The sequence below is a fragment of the Vicia villosa genome, unplaced genomic scaffold (assembly GCF_029867415.1).
Source record: "Vicia villosa cultivar HV-30 ecotype Madison, WI unplaced genomic scaffold, Vvil1.0 ctg.000359F_1_1, whole genome shotgun sequence".
NCBI classification, from domain to species: Eukaryota; Viridiplantae; Streptophyta; class Magnoliopsida; order Fabales; family Fabaceae; genus Vicia; species Vicia villosa.
In genome coordinates, this window is record NW_026705162.1 from 550,641 (window position 1) to 567,944 (window position 17,304).

At 32.0% G+C, this 17,304-nt stretch overlaps 1 protein-coding gene across 1 annotated transcript; it reads left to right on the forward strand.

Moving 5' to 3' along the window:
- Window positions 1-1,247: 1,247 nt before the first annotated feature.
- On the forward strand, window positions 1,248-3,968 carry LOC131627345 (auxin transporter-like protein 3). The gene is made up of 8 exons (XM_058898190.1): window positions 1,248-1,518; window positions 1,614-1,799; window positions 1,899-2,011; window positions 2,158-2,341; window positions 2,425-2,522; window positions 2,614-2,821; window positions 3,031-3,288; window positions 3,494-3,968. The coding sequence occupies exons 1-8, from the start codon at window positions 1,363-1,365 to the stop codon at window positions 3,686-3,688; spliced, it is 1,398 nt and encodes a 465-aa protein (XP_058754173.1). The 5' UTR covers window positions 1,248-1,362; the 3' UTR covers window positions 3,689-3,968.
- Window positions 3,969-17,304: the final 13,336 nt, after the last annotated feature.

Genomic DNA, 17,304 nt, shown 5'->3' on the forward strand with positions numbered 1-17,304 from the left:
ACAATCGGTCAAGCACCCGATTTAACATTATCACTCACTTCATCCGATTTAACATCATCATGCAAGACATTGTTTTATCCAATATCCTGCTTAATATTTACGGATATGTATCTCTGAAAACATCACTTAGTCGTTTATTATATAATCTCAATGAACAAAAACACTATAAATGACTCCGGAGATATTTCGGAGATGCATCTTCAAATACACCTAAATAACTTACGGAAAATGCATCTTCAAACCATATTTTGTTCAAAATGAGGTGGATTCAAAAAGTCAAAAATTTGTGTGATTTTAAATGCATCCGAAAATACTTTTTCAAACACATGAAAAGTATTTTTCGAATTTTCAAGAGTTTCGAGACGCACCGTTAAGGGTCAAAAGAACATTTCCCTTAAACCTTTAACAGCTAAATGGAAAGGTCTAAATTTGAAGCCGGTCCAAAAGATCCAACAATCTCTGAACTGGGCCTAGTGGGTTTGGTAGGAGTTGGGTCATGCTTAGTCCTATTAATCAAATCTGATAGATCTAATGCCCATATCAAAAGATGCTTTCTTTCTTTTTATCCTCTCTTTTTTTGACCACAAGATGAGGATATCACACCTAACCTAAATTATCCTCACAATGGAAATGAAACCTTCCAAACTCAATGATGCAATAAAAAAGTTAAAGACTATGCTGACATGAAATACAGTAGTAACACATGACTAGCCACAGTACTTATATACAAAATGATAAATGTAACTATTCAAAAAAAGTTCAAATAAAAAGAAATTAAGGGCTTTAGGGTTTTGCTAGAATTTTCTTATAGTAAAGCAAGTTGGCACACATGTAATACTAATCATGATTAGCACTAAATCATGTAGAACAATGATATCTTCCATCTTAGGTTCCCCCACACATAAACATTTTTTAATCAACCCCTTATTTGCTTTTATCAAAATTCATGATCAATCAATGTGCATGGGCTCTCATAAAAAAGAAAAGAAATAGTCTATGGTAGGCCACCCGCTCGTGCAATGCAGCTAATCTTGGCCCATCACAGCCAACAAAACACTGATCATGAAGTTGAACCTTCACATTACTATTGGTAACAGATCATTATTAATGAAAAAATACAAAAACCGGTCGAGCCGGTTTATTGTAACCGGTTCAAACCAACCGATGAATATGTTATTTTTGATTCAACCGGTTGAACCGGTTTTTTAAAAGATTGGTAGCTATATATAAGAATTTAATGTGAAAGTGTGATATAGGAGTGTGGAAAGAAGCACTTCTCTTTTCTCTATATATATCTTTGGTCACTCAATTCTATTTTCTTCCTCTTAAAACAGTTTCAGGAAGATAACAATAAACAACAAAATGACTTCTGAGAAAGTTGAAACAGTTGTTGCTGGAAACTACTTAGAAATGGAAAGAGAAGAAGAAGGTTCTAAGTCCACTAGTAGTAAACTATCAAGGCTCTTTTGGCATGGTGGTTCTGTCTATGATGCTTGGTTTAGTTGTGCTTCTAATCAGGCACTTATTTACTTAATCACTTTTACTTCTTTAATTATGTAACAATATCTTTAAAATTCTAATAATATTTTTTTTTTCTGAATTTAACTATGTAGGTTGCACAAGTGCTTTTGACATTGCCGTATTCGTTTTCGCAACTCGGGATGTTATCTGGAATTCTTTTTCAGATTTTTTATGGATTGATGGGAAGTTGGACTGCTTACATTATCAGTGTTCTTTATGTTGAATATAGAACTAGAAAAGAAAGAGAGAAAGTTGATTTCAGAAACCATGTTATTCAGGTGATTGTTTGTCTGTCTGCTATATAATCTTTATTATATTAATATATCGTCTGAGATAAGCTTCTTCTAATTAATCTTTTATCTTTTCAATTTTTGCAGTGGTTTGAAGTTCTTGATGGACTTTTAGGCAAACATTGGAGAAATCTTGGACTATTTTTCAACTGTACTTTCCTTTTGTTTGGATCAGTTATTCAGCTAATTGCTTGTGCAAGGTTAGTACTATATAGCAGCGCAGCTTAGCTTGTTGTCTGTTTATCTGCTATTTTTGTATAATCTTGATTATAAATAAATCAAAATTTGTCTACATTAAAATTTTAAGCTAACTTTTTTTTTTGGTATAATATGAATAATGTGACAGTAACATATACTACATAAATGACCATTTGGACAAGAGAACATGGACCTACATATTTGGAGCATGCTGTGCAACAACAGTTTTCATCCCCTCATTTCACAATTACAGGATTTGGTCATTTTTGGGCCTAGTTATGACCACTTATACTGCATGGTATATGACCATAGCTTCTTTAGTTCATGGACAGGTATATACAATTCATGATCAACTTCGTCGTCGAAAATCATATAGTTAATTCAATAAAAGTGATTTATGATAATTTTTTTGAAGGCTGAGGATGTAAAGCACTCTGGTCCAACCAAGTTGGTTCTTTACTTCACTGGAGCTACCAACATTCTATATACTTTTGGTGGACATGCTGTTACAGTGTGAGGACTCAAATTCATTGGATTAATTTAAGATATGTGAGAAATTTGTTACAATTTTTATGTGAATCTGACAGTTTTGTATTAATTTTAGGGAAATTATGCATGCAATGTGGAAGCCACAGAAGTTTAAGATGATATATCTAATTGCAACTCTATATGTGATGACATTAACTTTGCCATCAGCAGCTGCAGTATATTGGGCTTTTGGAGACGAACTTCTCACTCATTCCAATGCTCTCTCCTTGCTCCCTAGAAACGGGTTTAGAGATTCCGCTGTCGTTCTCATGCTCATTCATCAGGTTAATTAATCAATCATCATCTATAAAACACCGACACAGATATGACACTGATACACTAACAATAATATCTATAATAATTTAATAAAGTAAAACATTTGAATGTCTGACACGTGTCGGACACTGGACACGTCTTCTGTCACGGTGCTACATAAATTATTATTGAAATTTCTATATATTTAAAGGGTCTTTTTTGGTGTTAATTTTTGCAGTTCATAACATTTGGATTTGCTTGCACACCTTTATATTTTGTGTGGGAGAAATTTGTTGGAGTGCATGAAACCAAAAGTTTGTTAAAAAGAGCATTGGTTAGGCTTCCTGTGGTGGTTCCAATATGGTTCTTGGCAATAATATTCCCATTCTTTGGCCCCATTAACTCAACTGTTGGATCACTCTTGGTTAGTTTCACAGTTTACATAATCCCTGCCTTGGCACACATGGTCACCTTTGCTTCAGCATCAGCCAGAGAGGTAATACTTGTTCCTATGTACTATCATCGTGATTCTGACAATCTCACCGCAAATTCAATCATACACTTATTTTAATTTGCTCCAGTCGATAGTACTAATGTACTATCATATAAGTCCTTCCGGTTAATATTATAAATAAAAGTTTACTTTTTAAATTTATTGAATAACTGATGTATCTGATCTGTATATTGTTATTTTTTAACAGAATGCGGTGGAGAGACCACCTTCAATTTTAGGAGGATGGGTAGGATTGTATTCAATGAATGTGTTTGTGGCTGTTTGGGTTTTGGTGGTTGGATTTGGATTAGGAGGATGGGCAAGTATGCTTAATTTTGTACACCAAGTTAAAACATTTGGACTATTTGCAAAGTGCTATCAGTGTCCACCTCACAAGGCCTAATTACCTCTCTAATTTCTTGTGACACATTCACTTTCAGATCATACATGTGTGTAAAGAGATTGTTGCCTTTTGGACTACTTTTTTTTTCTTTCTTTTTTCATATATTATCCCTTTATTTTAATTTTTTTTTTCAATGTAAGAAGCCAGCTAAGTGATGTTGATTTGTATCAGCTAATTAAAGGTGTGATGGCAATCATGGCCACCCCTTAATACCAACTTAATCACAATTAGAATTTTGTGTGTTGATTAATTATGATATGTACTATCCCCTAAGTTATCATTTTTTGTTGTGCCATTACACCTTTATATATATATATATATATATATATATATATATATATATATATATATATATATATATATATATATATATATATATATATATATATATATATATATATATATATATATATATATATATATATATATATGCTTGCTCTCATTTTGTTTTTGTATTTTTCATTGTTTTACTTTCTTTTCTGGTTATTGATAAATTTGATTTACCACAAAAACTAAAGGATTCTAAAACTTCATTTCTCTATTTAGCCAATGTGTTATTGTGTTATGTCTATTAAATAGTAAAAGATTGATAGAAAACAAAAGATTTATGAGTTTCTTTTGTCACCCTCTACTTCTATTTCGGATTAATAAATTTGAAGAAAGAAAAACAAAATCTTTTTTGATCTTTAAAATTGTTAATTCAAAATTAAAATTATTTTTTAGGATGTAGTTTTTAAGAAATCATGAGGTAAAGAGGTAAAAGTATCTCTTTTTTTATTTTAAAAGTTACTATACATATTCATAACACTTACAAAATAAAACATGGGATGGGATTATCTACCTTTACAACTCACAAGAATTTACCTTTCAAAGTACATATATTTTGGAACCAATAGAAAAGTACACACCCACTTGGAGATTTGTTAAGAATAGGAAGGTTGTAAAAAGATAGACAACGACAGAGGCCTAAAAAAATTTTAAAGTTACATGGTTGGTGTTTGTAGAGCTATCTATTGCTTTAAGCACAAATTACTAATTAATTATTGGATCAAAGTGCAATGGATTATTTTACATCCACTATAAGTATTTTTAAGCCTTGCAAAGGGCGGGACGATGACGGTTTTTATCTTCTTTGAATTTAAATTCAAATCTTTGATAAATTCTCATTCTTTGTCACGATGCTCGTTTGGGATTAAGGGTGTTTGCGGTGGGATTTGGCCGGGTTTTATGTAAAAAATTATTTAAACCGTAAGAGAAAAAAGTATGCAGTTTGGTTTGGTTCGGTTGACTTTTAAAAATAAAATCGAACCAAACCAAATCAAACAAATATAGTTTGGATTGGTTTTTAAAAAAAAATATTGAGTCATACATACACATATAGATAATAACATAACATTGTATTTAATCATTTGTGCGTTATCAAATAACAACAAAACTCATCATATTTGAACAATAACTTTCCATTTAATATACATAAATAAAATTAGATAAAAGTGGAATAAAAAATATAAAATAGTAGCATAAAACAATATCATAAACATTATAATATAGAGAAAAAAAGAGGAGTGAAAGATTAAAGAAGATGAAAAAAAAAGTACAAGAGATTAGAGATTAGAGAGTAAGAGGAGCGTTAAAAACGTAATTGGAAGAGAGAACATTAGAATAAAAATACTAAAATGAAAAAGAAAGAACTTAAGAGATGAGAGACTAGAGAAGAAGATGTGATATGTGCTTGGAAAAGAAGAAGAGAAAAATGTGCGATACTGCTAGGTAAGATTTGAGAAGATTTAAACTAAAACCTTTAGAATGAGGAAGGGAAAATAATTCCTAATTGTAAGACTAAGACATAATAAGTTTGAGTTTGGATTGGATGTGTGTAAAGTGAATGTTGATTTTAATGTAATACAGTTTGGTTCGGTTTGTAAATTACAAACCACAAATCAAACAAAACCAAACCGCGCGGTTTTGTTAAAAAATGACTCAAACACATCCGAATCAAAGACGGTTTTTTGCAATTTCAATTTAATTCGGTTCGATTTTGTGATTTTGTATTGGGCAGATTTGCTTTTGAACACCCCTATCTGTGATAATGAATTGAGCTCAAAACTCGTCTCAAACAAATTCAAACAAATTTAGATTGACTTTAGTATCCCACCCTCTTTCATCCTTACAATGTAATCAATTTTTTAAAATAAAAATAGTCCTATCCAACATAAAATTACATTACAAACAAAAAAATTCAAAAAATTGTTTAAACATATATTTTAAATATTTCTAATAATAAAGTAAAAATTAAATAACCAAATTATTGCTTATATAATTAAAATTTTAATTATTAAAACTAGTAAAGTACAAGCTAATATAAGTACGACTTCGATATATATATATATATATATATATATATTAATGCTCATATTATCTTATCTGTCCCCATACTTAAAATATGGAGAACCTAAACTCAATCCTAAACTCGGTCAAAGTGACTTGTTTCCATTAAACTTAGAACGGACTTAGATATATATCCCTTAATAAAATCTTTTTAAAATGTTTAAGAATGTTAGAAGTTAAATGTTTTAAGATTTTGAAAAGAGATGTCATGTTTTTCTCTTTGGTGATTCTAAAGCATTAACTCTTAGATAATTCTTGAACTTCCCAGCACTATGGTATCATATCATCATGTAATCAATGAATCTTATCTAAAATCTTTTGCTTGTATGGAAAAAGGTCATATCTTCCTTGATTGGTTTCTTCAAATAGATATTGTCTAGTTGTAGTGAAAGGTGAAGTGTGATAAATCAAGCAGCTGTAAAATGCAAAATCTATAGTACATTATGGGCCACAAACTTTGCAGTCATGCCAATCAACAAGAACTATATAAGGCACTCATCACATAACTTAAATTGGTTGTTGCCTAATTTGATGCGTCTTCTTTGCATGCTATGGGAGATGACAAACACAATGAACAAATAGCTTTCACCTTTTTCCTAAAAAAAATAACTACTATTACTTTCAAATTTCGTCAACTAGTAATTATCTTTTTCTTTTGGACCCTTTTTATGGACCTAGAGTGATTGTTTGCATATTGGGGAATATAAACGCCATATATTTTAGATGAATTGATTGCACTTTTAGTTAAGAAAAGCTTAGCTCATCAAGGAAAGGTTATCAATTTAGTTCTATGATTGAGGATTATTGGACCATCCTACCTAGCTACAACAATTAGATTGTTTTTATTAGGCTTCAACAATTTTTTTCATATGTATTTATTAGGCAACTGATGTTGAATCAGAAAATTAGCTCGACTAATATTTTTCAACAATAAATTTTTTTTATTCAAGTGATTACACTGAGATATGGACTTTGTCCTTTAATAACGTGCTCTTTAAGAAAAGGTTAAATATGATATTTTGAGTGTTTGAGCTACTAAACTAATATATATATATATATATATATATATATATATATATATATATATATATATATATATATATATATATATATATATATATATATATATATATATATATATATATATATATATATATATATATATATATATATATATATATATATATATATATATATATATATATATATATATATATATATATATATATATATATATATATATAAGATAGGGTTAAATATGTTTGTGGTCCTCTTAAATATTTCAAATTTTGTTTTTCGTCCCTCAAAATATTTTCGTTAAAGAATGGTCCTCCTAAAAATTTCCATCCACACTTTTGGTGCATAATACTAAAATTATCGCTAATTCTGTTGTTAAGTAATAAAATGTCGTTAAAACTATCATTAATTTTATCGCTAAATTGTAAAAATCGTCGCTAAGTTGCAGGAGGAGGGACCAAAAATATGGATGAAAATTTTTAGGAGAACCATTATTTGAAGAAAATATTTTGAGAAATTAAAAATAAAATTTAAAATATTTAAGAGGACCACAAACATATTTAACCCTAAAAGATAAGATAAAAATAGAACAACAAAATGATGAAAATACATAAAATAACTTGTTTGATTTAATGTGTGTTGAATTTATTTTTACAAATCTAATATTTATAGGCAAATAATAATCTTGCTGTCCAAAACGACGTGACCTTAAGAATTTAGCCTTGCTCGTTTTTTTCACGAGTCATGCTTGAGTTTTCCTATATTGGGAGAACATGACACTTCAAATTCAACTTGATTTTTCAGTTCGTTGGTATTTATTTTTTCTTATCCACGAGTAGGGCTGTTTATGGTTCAATTATGTAGAAAACTGAACCGAACTATACTGAACCATTACATAAGGTCATCCGAACTGAACTGAACCGTTTCAATTTTTTTAGAACCGAACTGAACTAAAGGTTTTGGTTTGGTATAACGGTTCTTAATTCCGAACCATACCAAACCATTTGAAGACAAATTTTTTCAAACTAAACCATTTGTTAAAGAACCAAACCGTTATATTTAGTTTTAAAAAAAGACTTCTTTTTTTGTTTTTCGCAAAAAAATGATTTTTTTATTTTTGAAAAAAATCGACTTTTTTATTTTTCGAAAAAAAAAGACTTTTAAAATTTACGAAAAAAATGACTTTTTTATTTAAGAAAAAAACCGAAGTTTTGTATTTTTGGGATAAATCAAGTTTTTCCCCCTCATTTTGTGAATGACATATTTATTGGTTATTTAATCAATTGTTACTAAAAAAAATCGATTTTACTGCATTTAAAAATGTTTTTACTGTATTTCCAAAAAAACACGATTTTACTGTATCTTTGGAAAAACTCGATTTTACAATGATTTTTTAAAAAAACCCAATTTTACTGTAATTTCAAAAAACTCAATTGTACTGTATTTTAAAAAACAATTTTACTGTATTTCCAGAAAAAACCCGATTTCACTGTATTTTTGGAAAACCCGATTTGAATGTATTTTCAAAAACTTGATTTTACTGTATTTTTGGAAAAATTCAATTTTACCTTATTTTCAAAAAACCTAATTTTATTAAATTTTCAAAAAAAACTCGATTTTACTGTATTTTTAAAAAATCGAATTTGTTGTATTTTCATCAAAACCCAATATTACGGTATTTTAAAAAAAACTCGATTTTCTGTATTTTTTAGAAAACATGATTTTGCTAAATTTTCAAAAAACTCGATTTTATTGTGTTTTTAGAAAAATGATTTTACTGTATTTTGCCAAAAATATAGTAGAATCGGGTTTTATGAAAATATAGTAAAATTGAGTTTTTATGAAAATACAATAAAATCGAGTTTTTTCAAAATTACAGTAAAATCGAGTTTTTCCAAAATTACTGTAAATCAAGTTTTTTTTGAAAATACAGTAAAATCAAGTTTTTTGAAAATAAAGTAAAATTGAGTTTTTCCAAAATTACAATAAAATCGAGTTTTTCCAAAAATTCAGTAAAATCGTATTTTTTGAAAATACAGTAAAATCGAGGTTTGTGAAAATACAGTAAAATCGAATTTTTTCCCGAAAATACATTAAAATTGGGTTTTTTATTTTTCGTAAAAAATTGACGTTTTTATTTTCAAAAAATCAACTTTTTTATTTTTCGTAAAAACTCGACTTATTTAATTTTCGAAAAAACGATTTTTTTATTTAAAAAAAAATTCAAGAAGTTTAATTTTATTTTTTAAAAAGAAATTCAATTTAGAAACTAATATAACAAACGGTTTGGTTCTGAGTTAATTAGATATTGGTTAATTGCTTAACGGTTCGGTTCTTGAACCATTAATAAAATATATGTTTGGTTCACTAACCATTACTAATGGTTTAGTTATTTTAACTTCAGTTCGGTTCGGTTCGCCGGTTCTTTTGAACAGCCATATCCACAAGTGTGCAACTTTCTTAGAACATGGTTCATTATAACTTTCTTTGGTTATTGGTGTTATAAACATTGAGTACAAGTAAATTGCACATTTGTCAAAACGTATTAAGTTTTAAGTGATTTTAATACTTCCACAAATTTAGTAGAGATTAGAAAACTTGGTAAATCGTCTATCTCATATAAAATCAAATTTGCACTCGTCAAACCTTTGATCATCTAAGAGAACGTCGCTTTATACTAACTCTCATGTTAGCCAATATCGACTAACAAATTATTTATCAAGTGCAAACAAATGTTCCTCTGCGTTGTTTCATCGATTCGTTTTCAGTTGCGAGTTAATGCAGCGTAAAGAATAATTTCTACGCGCGAACAAAGCCATCATTTCACAGTAAAACAGAAAGTTAGCCATTAGAAATCATGTCTTGGGAAAAACTTAATAACTTATGTCAATTCGATTATCTTAAATGCAATCTTGAACTTGTCAACTAATTTAGAGTTAACTATGTCAAATTATCAGGTTTATTATCCTTATAAATACTACTACGAAAAATCCATTTCACAATAGTTGGTAAAGGGATACCACAACGTCTGACCAACCGTTGTGAGATAAAAGATGGTATGTATGATGCTTTCCACCACAATCGTGCAATCGTAATTATACTTCAAGTAGCGCACTACCTATCACAACAGTTATTTCAGACAACTGTTATGATATACCCTATAATGCATTACATTTAACAACAATTTTTCTAAACAACTGTTGTGATATATACACTGAGTTTATTATAAATTATGTGAAATGCTTATTTCGCCAATGCTCACTAAATTTATAAACTTTCAATCTAATCTAGAACATTATACTATGACAAATTAAGTTATATAGAAGAACAAGTTACACGTTCAATGCTAAACAAGAATTCTTCAGCTCGTTATCTGTATTTTTCTCTTTAACTGTTAGAACTTGGTTTAATGCTCCTAGATCTTCAAACCCTTTTCCTTCACGTCTAGTTCATTTTGCAACATATTATTCACTTTGCAAACAAAATTAGAGGTGAAAGTAGGGGAGGTTGAAGAATAAGAAGCATTAAACCAAGTTTTAACTATTAAAGAGTAAAATGTAGATAACGGACTGAAGGATTCTTGTCTAGAATTGAACGTGTAACATGTTTTCTAACATAAATTTATCTATCATATTTTAATTTTCTAATGCAATCCAAAAAGTTATATATTCGGTAAGGTGTTAGAAAAACACTCAAACCACATAAGATATAAGAAAATCATCTTTTATACAAACATTAACAACAACACTCATCAACAACAAACCTTAAACAACATACAACTTTTATTAAAAACAATAATAAAATATTTCAGAAATATATATGTCTCATGATGGCATCTGTCATACCCCAAAATTTCCCCACTACATTTTTATACTCAAGCTCATTTGAATATCAGAAGCTCAAGATTTGACTGACTGTACACTCTCCTAAATAACAACCCTCAAACTAGGGTTTTGATCTTTTCTAAGTAAAATCAGGTTCTAAGACCTCAAATGGAACCCTTGGTCTCTCATATTCCTAAAAGGATCCTCATTCCAAGTTGCAAGCTCTGATTCATAAGATTGCTCAGTCAAAAGTTCAAATGGTCAACAGTCGACTAGTTTGACCTAAAAGTCAACTATGGTCAAACCACGGTCAAAATTCCTGATTTTTGGTCAACATCCTTCATTAGAAGTAATATTCATCATCTGATCAAGAGTTGATCAAGATTCATCAAGAAAAGCTCTAAAATCATCAAAAGTCCAAGTTTCTAAATTAGGGTTTCTAGAAGAAACTCAACCCAACTTTGACTGATCATATCTCTCTCATGCTTTATCAGAAATTCCTCAACCAAAGCCTATTCTCAAGGAAATTTCATTCTCTACAACTTTGATGTTGGGCCCAAGGTCAAGAAATTCTTCCGCATAAGAGATATGAGCCAATACATTACAGGTCCTTCTCGCAAAATGCTGTTTTTTGTCAGAAGCCATATCATCAAGATAAAATCCTCAAATGCAAAAAGTGTTCCAAAGTGGCTTGTATAGGACATCTTGAGATTTCCAAAAAGTCCTAGAACACTCTCATATGACAAGTATTGAGGGAGTTATGACTTGTTAAAGTTGAGCGATTTTGAGAAAATGCATGAAAGCCAAAGTGTTGAATTTTAAGTTTTTGGCTAAATGGGCCTAAATATTTGATTCCAAACTTGATCTATAGGCCATCCACGACCCACAAGTCCTTATATTCATTTTATTATTTTTATTTATTTTTATTTTGAATTTAATCACTTAAATTCAAATTAAATACAATGAAATAATAAAAATAATCAAAGATTTGATTGAGATTAAATTTCTATCAAATATTGAGGAATATATTGACATAAAAACAAGAGAATTTCGTGGAGAGAGAAGGAGATATGATTGGAACTAAAATAGCATGATTTGCATGATTTTTCAATCAAATATTCTCTCATCCAATCTTGGTTTTTCTTGGGCTCTCTTTAACCTAAATTCCAAGCATTATATATACCTAATCATTCTGCACATAAAGGGACGAAAATAAGAGGCAAGGGTTAGGGTTTTCAAGACTCCAAAATATCAAGAAAGGTGTAGAACTCGTGCAAATCATTCCAAGCACCTCCAGGCCAAATAATCGTTACAATCAACTCCTGAGGTAATTTTTTGTAAGAATATACACTGAGCCAAGTCGTATACCCCTTGTGATCTTCATATCATATTCATCTTCTTCATTCATGTTTTGATGTTTCCATAAATCACGTTCTACCTTGTTTCTGTGCCAACTAATGTGTTGTTTGAGTTCTGGGCATTGTTTAGGGAAGCTTTGAACCTTTGGTTATGAGCTTTCACGCAGGGATAGCAAGATGCCATGGCTAGGGCATCAAGGTTGAATTGCTTCGAAACCATTGTTACAAGCATTTTTAGGTCGAACCATGGGCATATTTGAGATCAGGGGAAGATTTTAAGGTGATCTGGGCAGTTTGTTTTTTTGTTTAACGCTAATTTTGCAGATTTTGAAGTTTCAGAATTTGCTGCGATATTTGGTAGCGAGATCCGCAGCAACTTTGAAGCAAAATCGTAGCAAATCTTTGATGGAAGATGATGAACAGTTTTGGAGACTTGCTGACCATGCGTGGCATCTCTCTATTCTTGGGTCAATTGGTCAAGATCATCACGTTGGTTCTGATTGGTTGGGTGCGCCACTATGGGTCCCACGCGCGCCGTTCAGGTTCATGGATCATGTTTTGGTTTTTTTATTTATTTTATTTGTTTGCTTGATAACTAATAATCATAGCGCAGATGGCACGAAGAGAAGTTTTTTCACCCTTGGATGCATGGTTGGAAACTTGGCTTTGGCAAAGTTTTTTTATCAATTAATATCCCAGCTGCTTGCAGGTTTCCATGTGGTCAACCCCTGCCTCCTCATGATGCACCCTCAGTATTGTACCACTGGATGGACACGTGATCAGATCCAACGCCCAGGTTTGAAGGTGTATCTCAAAGACCTCCAGGCTTACCACACCTAATCCAAGCTAAGCTTTCTATTTTATTTATTTATTTATTTTTATTACATAAATTTGTTTATTTATATATTTATTTATTTCTTTTCCACCTTAATCTTTTTTAAAAAAAAAGAGAAATTATTTAAATCTTTTTGTAAATAATATTGTCATGACCTTTGCATTCATTTAATCGAACTTTCGATTTTTTTTTTTAAAAAAAAAAGGGTTATTTAAAGATATTAAATTATTTACTTTTTATGTTTAAACCAGTTACTTTAAACCCTGATTTTATTTTAGTTAGTTCTTTTCATCATGATCACTAATCACTATTACTGGTAGGTGTTGTCCATTAACTCAGCATGTCAATTTTTTTCCTCATAAAACCTTTATTTACCCTGAGTGTTTTCAAAATCTTTTTCAGAACCTCTCTTTTATTTATTATCAATGCCTCGTATAAGCCACAAAAAGTTTTCTACCTTTCTCTTCATTTTTCAGGGTTACCCTCAGAGTTCTTTCGACTACGCGCCATGTCAATCAAAAAGCTAAGTTCTAATCCTTTTCTCATTTAAATGTTATTTTATCTTTTAATTTTTGCCTTATAGGTTAAATTAGGGTTTATTTTCAATGCCAAGGAATTCCTTCTACACTCACCCCTATTATTTTCTGTTTAATTCTCAGATGTTCAGAGTCAATCGAAGGTTCGAGGAAGATCAAGGCTCAAGATAAAGATAATTAAATTATTTATTCATATTTCTTGTTTTTTACTTTTATTTCCCCTTCCCCGCAGGTGTTTATTGTAATAGCGTAGGACTTTTAATTTCTGCCTTTAATTTTTGCTTATTTTAAACTTCGTGGTTAGTAAATTAGGGAGTGCAAACCATGAATTGAACATAGATCACTAATTTACAAGATAAATATCATTGAAGTTAACCACATGATTGTTGCACCCACACACCTTTAGGGTAATCCCTCTCGTTGCCTTGTTGCCTTATTATTGTTGCCTTGTTGCCTCTATGTGTACTAAATAGTCAAGTCCCTCGATTCCGAGGATACCTAAAGCAAGGTTGCCTATATAGATTAAAAATCATCTAGTCCCTCGAAGCTGCCTCGGAAAAATAAGATGATTGTCCCATTGCTAAGGTATCCTCGCATGATGCCTAAAAATATTAATGACTTTGTATATCCTTCCCTTAGACTACCTGCCCTCTTTATGGCAAGGGACAGTCTTACGGTGAACGATATCTCGATGACCCTTCAAACATCCAATTGAAAGACTTCCTGCCCTCTTATGGTATGGATAGACCCTTTCGCCCTGAAAAGCTAAAAGAACAAATTTCTAAACTTAGGGTAGTTGCTATTAATTGCTTGCTCTTTTTTCAAATTCAAATTCAAAATCTTTTCCCACTTCTTTTCAAAGAAACTTTTCAAAAAGACTACGCTTATTTACAAGCTAAAGTTCTTATTCAAATTTCTATTCACACCCTACTTTTCAAACAAATCAAGCATTTTGAAAACAAAGTGAGCTAAGCAATTAAGAGCCCATGGATAGCCATGGATGCAAAGGGTGCCTTACACCTTCCCATTGTATAACTTACCCCCCGAACTCAAAATCTTTTTAAAAGGTCTTTTCTTGTTCTTTTAGCCTTTCTATAATTGGATAAAATAAAAGTCGGTGGCGACTCTTGCTTACCGCGACATTTCAAATAAAGTCAGTTCACCGTATTACATCATCCAAAATGAAAGGAGGATGAAGTTGAAGTGAGAGATGTGAACTTGTGCTAATTTTGAATGAATATCATTCTGATTCTGTATCTTTCACACAAATTTGCAATATCACGTTAGCTTCATCCTCGTTAAGTTTTTTCATTCATCCATCCATACCTACACCTCACTATAAATATGCTTAACTACTGATATATTACAACCATCACCTTTTTTTTCCTTGAGAAATGATGACTACCATTCCTTTAATTTAGACGTAACTATCATTCTTGATTTGCTAATTGTAGGGTTTAAGACTAAATGTCCAAGATGAAAGATTCAAAAAATATTTTGAAATTGTCTTCAACTAATAAAATAATTTTTTATCCACAAGGGTTGCAATTAATTAATCGACATGGAAATCATAGTTGTACTTAGGGGTGTTCGAGGTGCGGTTTGGGCGGTTTTGACGCTAAAAATCATCCGAACTGCGAGAGAAAAAACGTGTGATTTGGTTTGATTCAGTTGGCTTTAAAAAAAATCAAACCAAACCAAACTAATGTGGTTTGGATTGGTTCGGGTCAGTTCACCGTATTACAGAACTGGCGACTCTGCTGGGGATGCTTTCGAATAAAAGAGGGGTTACCTTAAAGTTTAGGATCACTTAATGTTTGTCTTGCTTGCTTTATTTTTCAGGGTTGTTTCGGGAATTAAATGAAGGACGAATCCTATACCCGGATTCAAGTACACTTAAGATAGGAGTGGCATAGTCATGGCGACCTCTTTCACATATGTGGGAGATGAGTCAATATGAAGTTCACGCTTGAGTTAGGACTTCATAGCTGTATGCAGACCTTTCTCAAATGAGGGGGGGTCTATGTATGTGCCTGTGGGTGCGCCGGAGCTCAAGGACCTTTAGTTACCTTTTAACCCATCCTGGCCTTTAGGAACGTAGTGGGGGGACTACTCTTGACAAATGTTGAGAACTAGTCGCTACCCGATGCTACAATTCAGATAGGTTCTCTCTCAAAGTATCATTGCATGGTTCAAATGCATCATGTCCAATGGTGCTTTAGAAGGACTGACAATTCTGAATAACTGGTAGAACCCGTTGCTGATATCATCCTTATCCTTAGAAGTACCTTTGGGGAAGGGTAGTTACCTAGTCAAACTCCATGCAAGCCTTTAAACCTAAGGACATTTGTGTGACTTTCTTGTGTGTGCTACTAACCCTTCTATTTCCTTTCATGATTTGCTCATAGGACATTCGTCCTTATTACCTTATGCTTTACCTATTATATCGCATTCGCATGACATCATGACATCATAACATAGTATGATTAACTAACCCTTTCAAGGATCTTAGGAATTTAGGGCGCACAATTTCAGGTGCTCTTATCAAGGACAGGATTCCTGTCAAGGGGCAAGGGGATTTATTTTCCTCTGGCCATATATCTTCCAGTCCAAAGGCACAATACCTATCAAGGGGCAAGAGGATTTATTTTCCCCTCGCCAAATACTTTCAAATTCAAAAGTACCCTGAATCAGAGGCTATGACCCACTCGATATGGTGAGCTTGATTCCCAAAGGAGGACATTCCAAGATGAAAGTCAAAGCTGTGATCAATCATTTTCTAATGTCGCAAACTAAATTCCCTAAAGATTCTTGAAAACGTTGCACTTGCATTCATAACATTCGCATAACAGGTTTCTACCACAGGTTTCTCACCTCCTCGCAGTTTATTTCAGCATCATGAATCTCGAGCAGTCAGTCAAAGACCTTCAAGCCCGGAATGCCCAATTTCAAGATCTGATCCTGAACTTGTCCAAGGGGCAGGATGAGCTGAAAGCACTCCTGACCAAGAAGGAGAAAAAGTCCAGAAGATCTGTGGGTGTCCTCAATAAGGGAAGAAGATTTCGGGGTCCACTCAAGAAGGGTAAAGAAGTCCAGAGTCCTGAAGACAATGACAATGATCAGGATGACGATGCTAGCATCAAGACAGATGCAAAAGGTAATCATGACTCTGTCCAACCCTCTGAGAAAGAAGAGAAATACTACCGTGAGGATGAACATCCTGATGATAAATACAAGTTGCTGGAAGAACGTATGAAAGCCATGGAAATTCAGAAGGTACCTGGGTTAGATTTTGAGGAACTAGGACTCATCTCTGGAGTTGTTATCCCTCCGAAGTTCAAGACTCCCACCTTTGCTAAATATGACGGGGTCTCTTGTCCGAAACTGCACCTGAAATCCTATGTGAGGAAGATTCAGCCTCATACCGCTGACAAGATGCTATGGATCCACTTTTTCCAAGAGAGCTTATCTGGAACCCAACTCGAATGGTAAGACTTGGTCGGTGCTTTCTACAAGCAATACCAATACAATGGTGATCTCGCGTCAACCCGTACACAATTATAAAGCATGTCCATGGGACCTAATGAAAGCTTCAAAGAATACGCTCAGAAATGGAGAGACTTGGTTGGCAGAGTCCAACCTCCCATGGCTGACCGAG

Coding starts and splice junctions, on each gene's coding strand:
- LOC131627345 (XM_058898190.1), top strand. CDS start 1,363: ATGACTTCTGAGAAAGTTGAAACAGTTGTTGCTGGAAACTACTTAGAA. Junction 2,822..3,030: donor TTCTCATGCTCATTCATCAG/GTTAATTAATCA, acceptor TAATTTTTGCAG/TTCATAACATTTGGATTTGC. Junction 3,289..3,493: donor CTTCAGCATCAGCCAGAGAG/GTAATACTTGTT, acceptor ATTTTTTAACAG/AATGCGGTGGAGAGACCACC.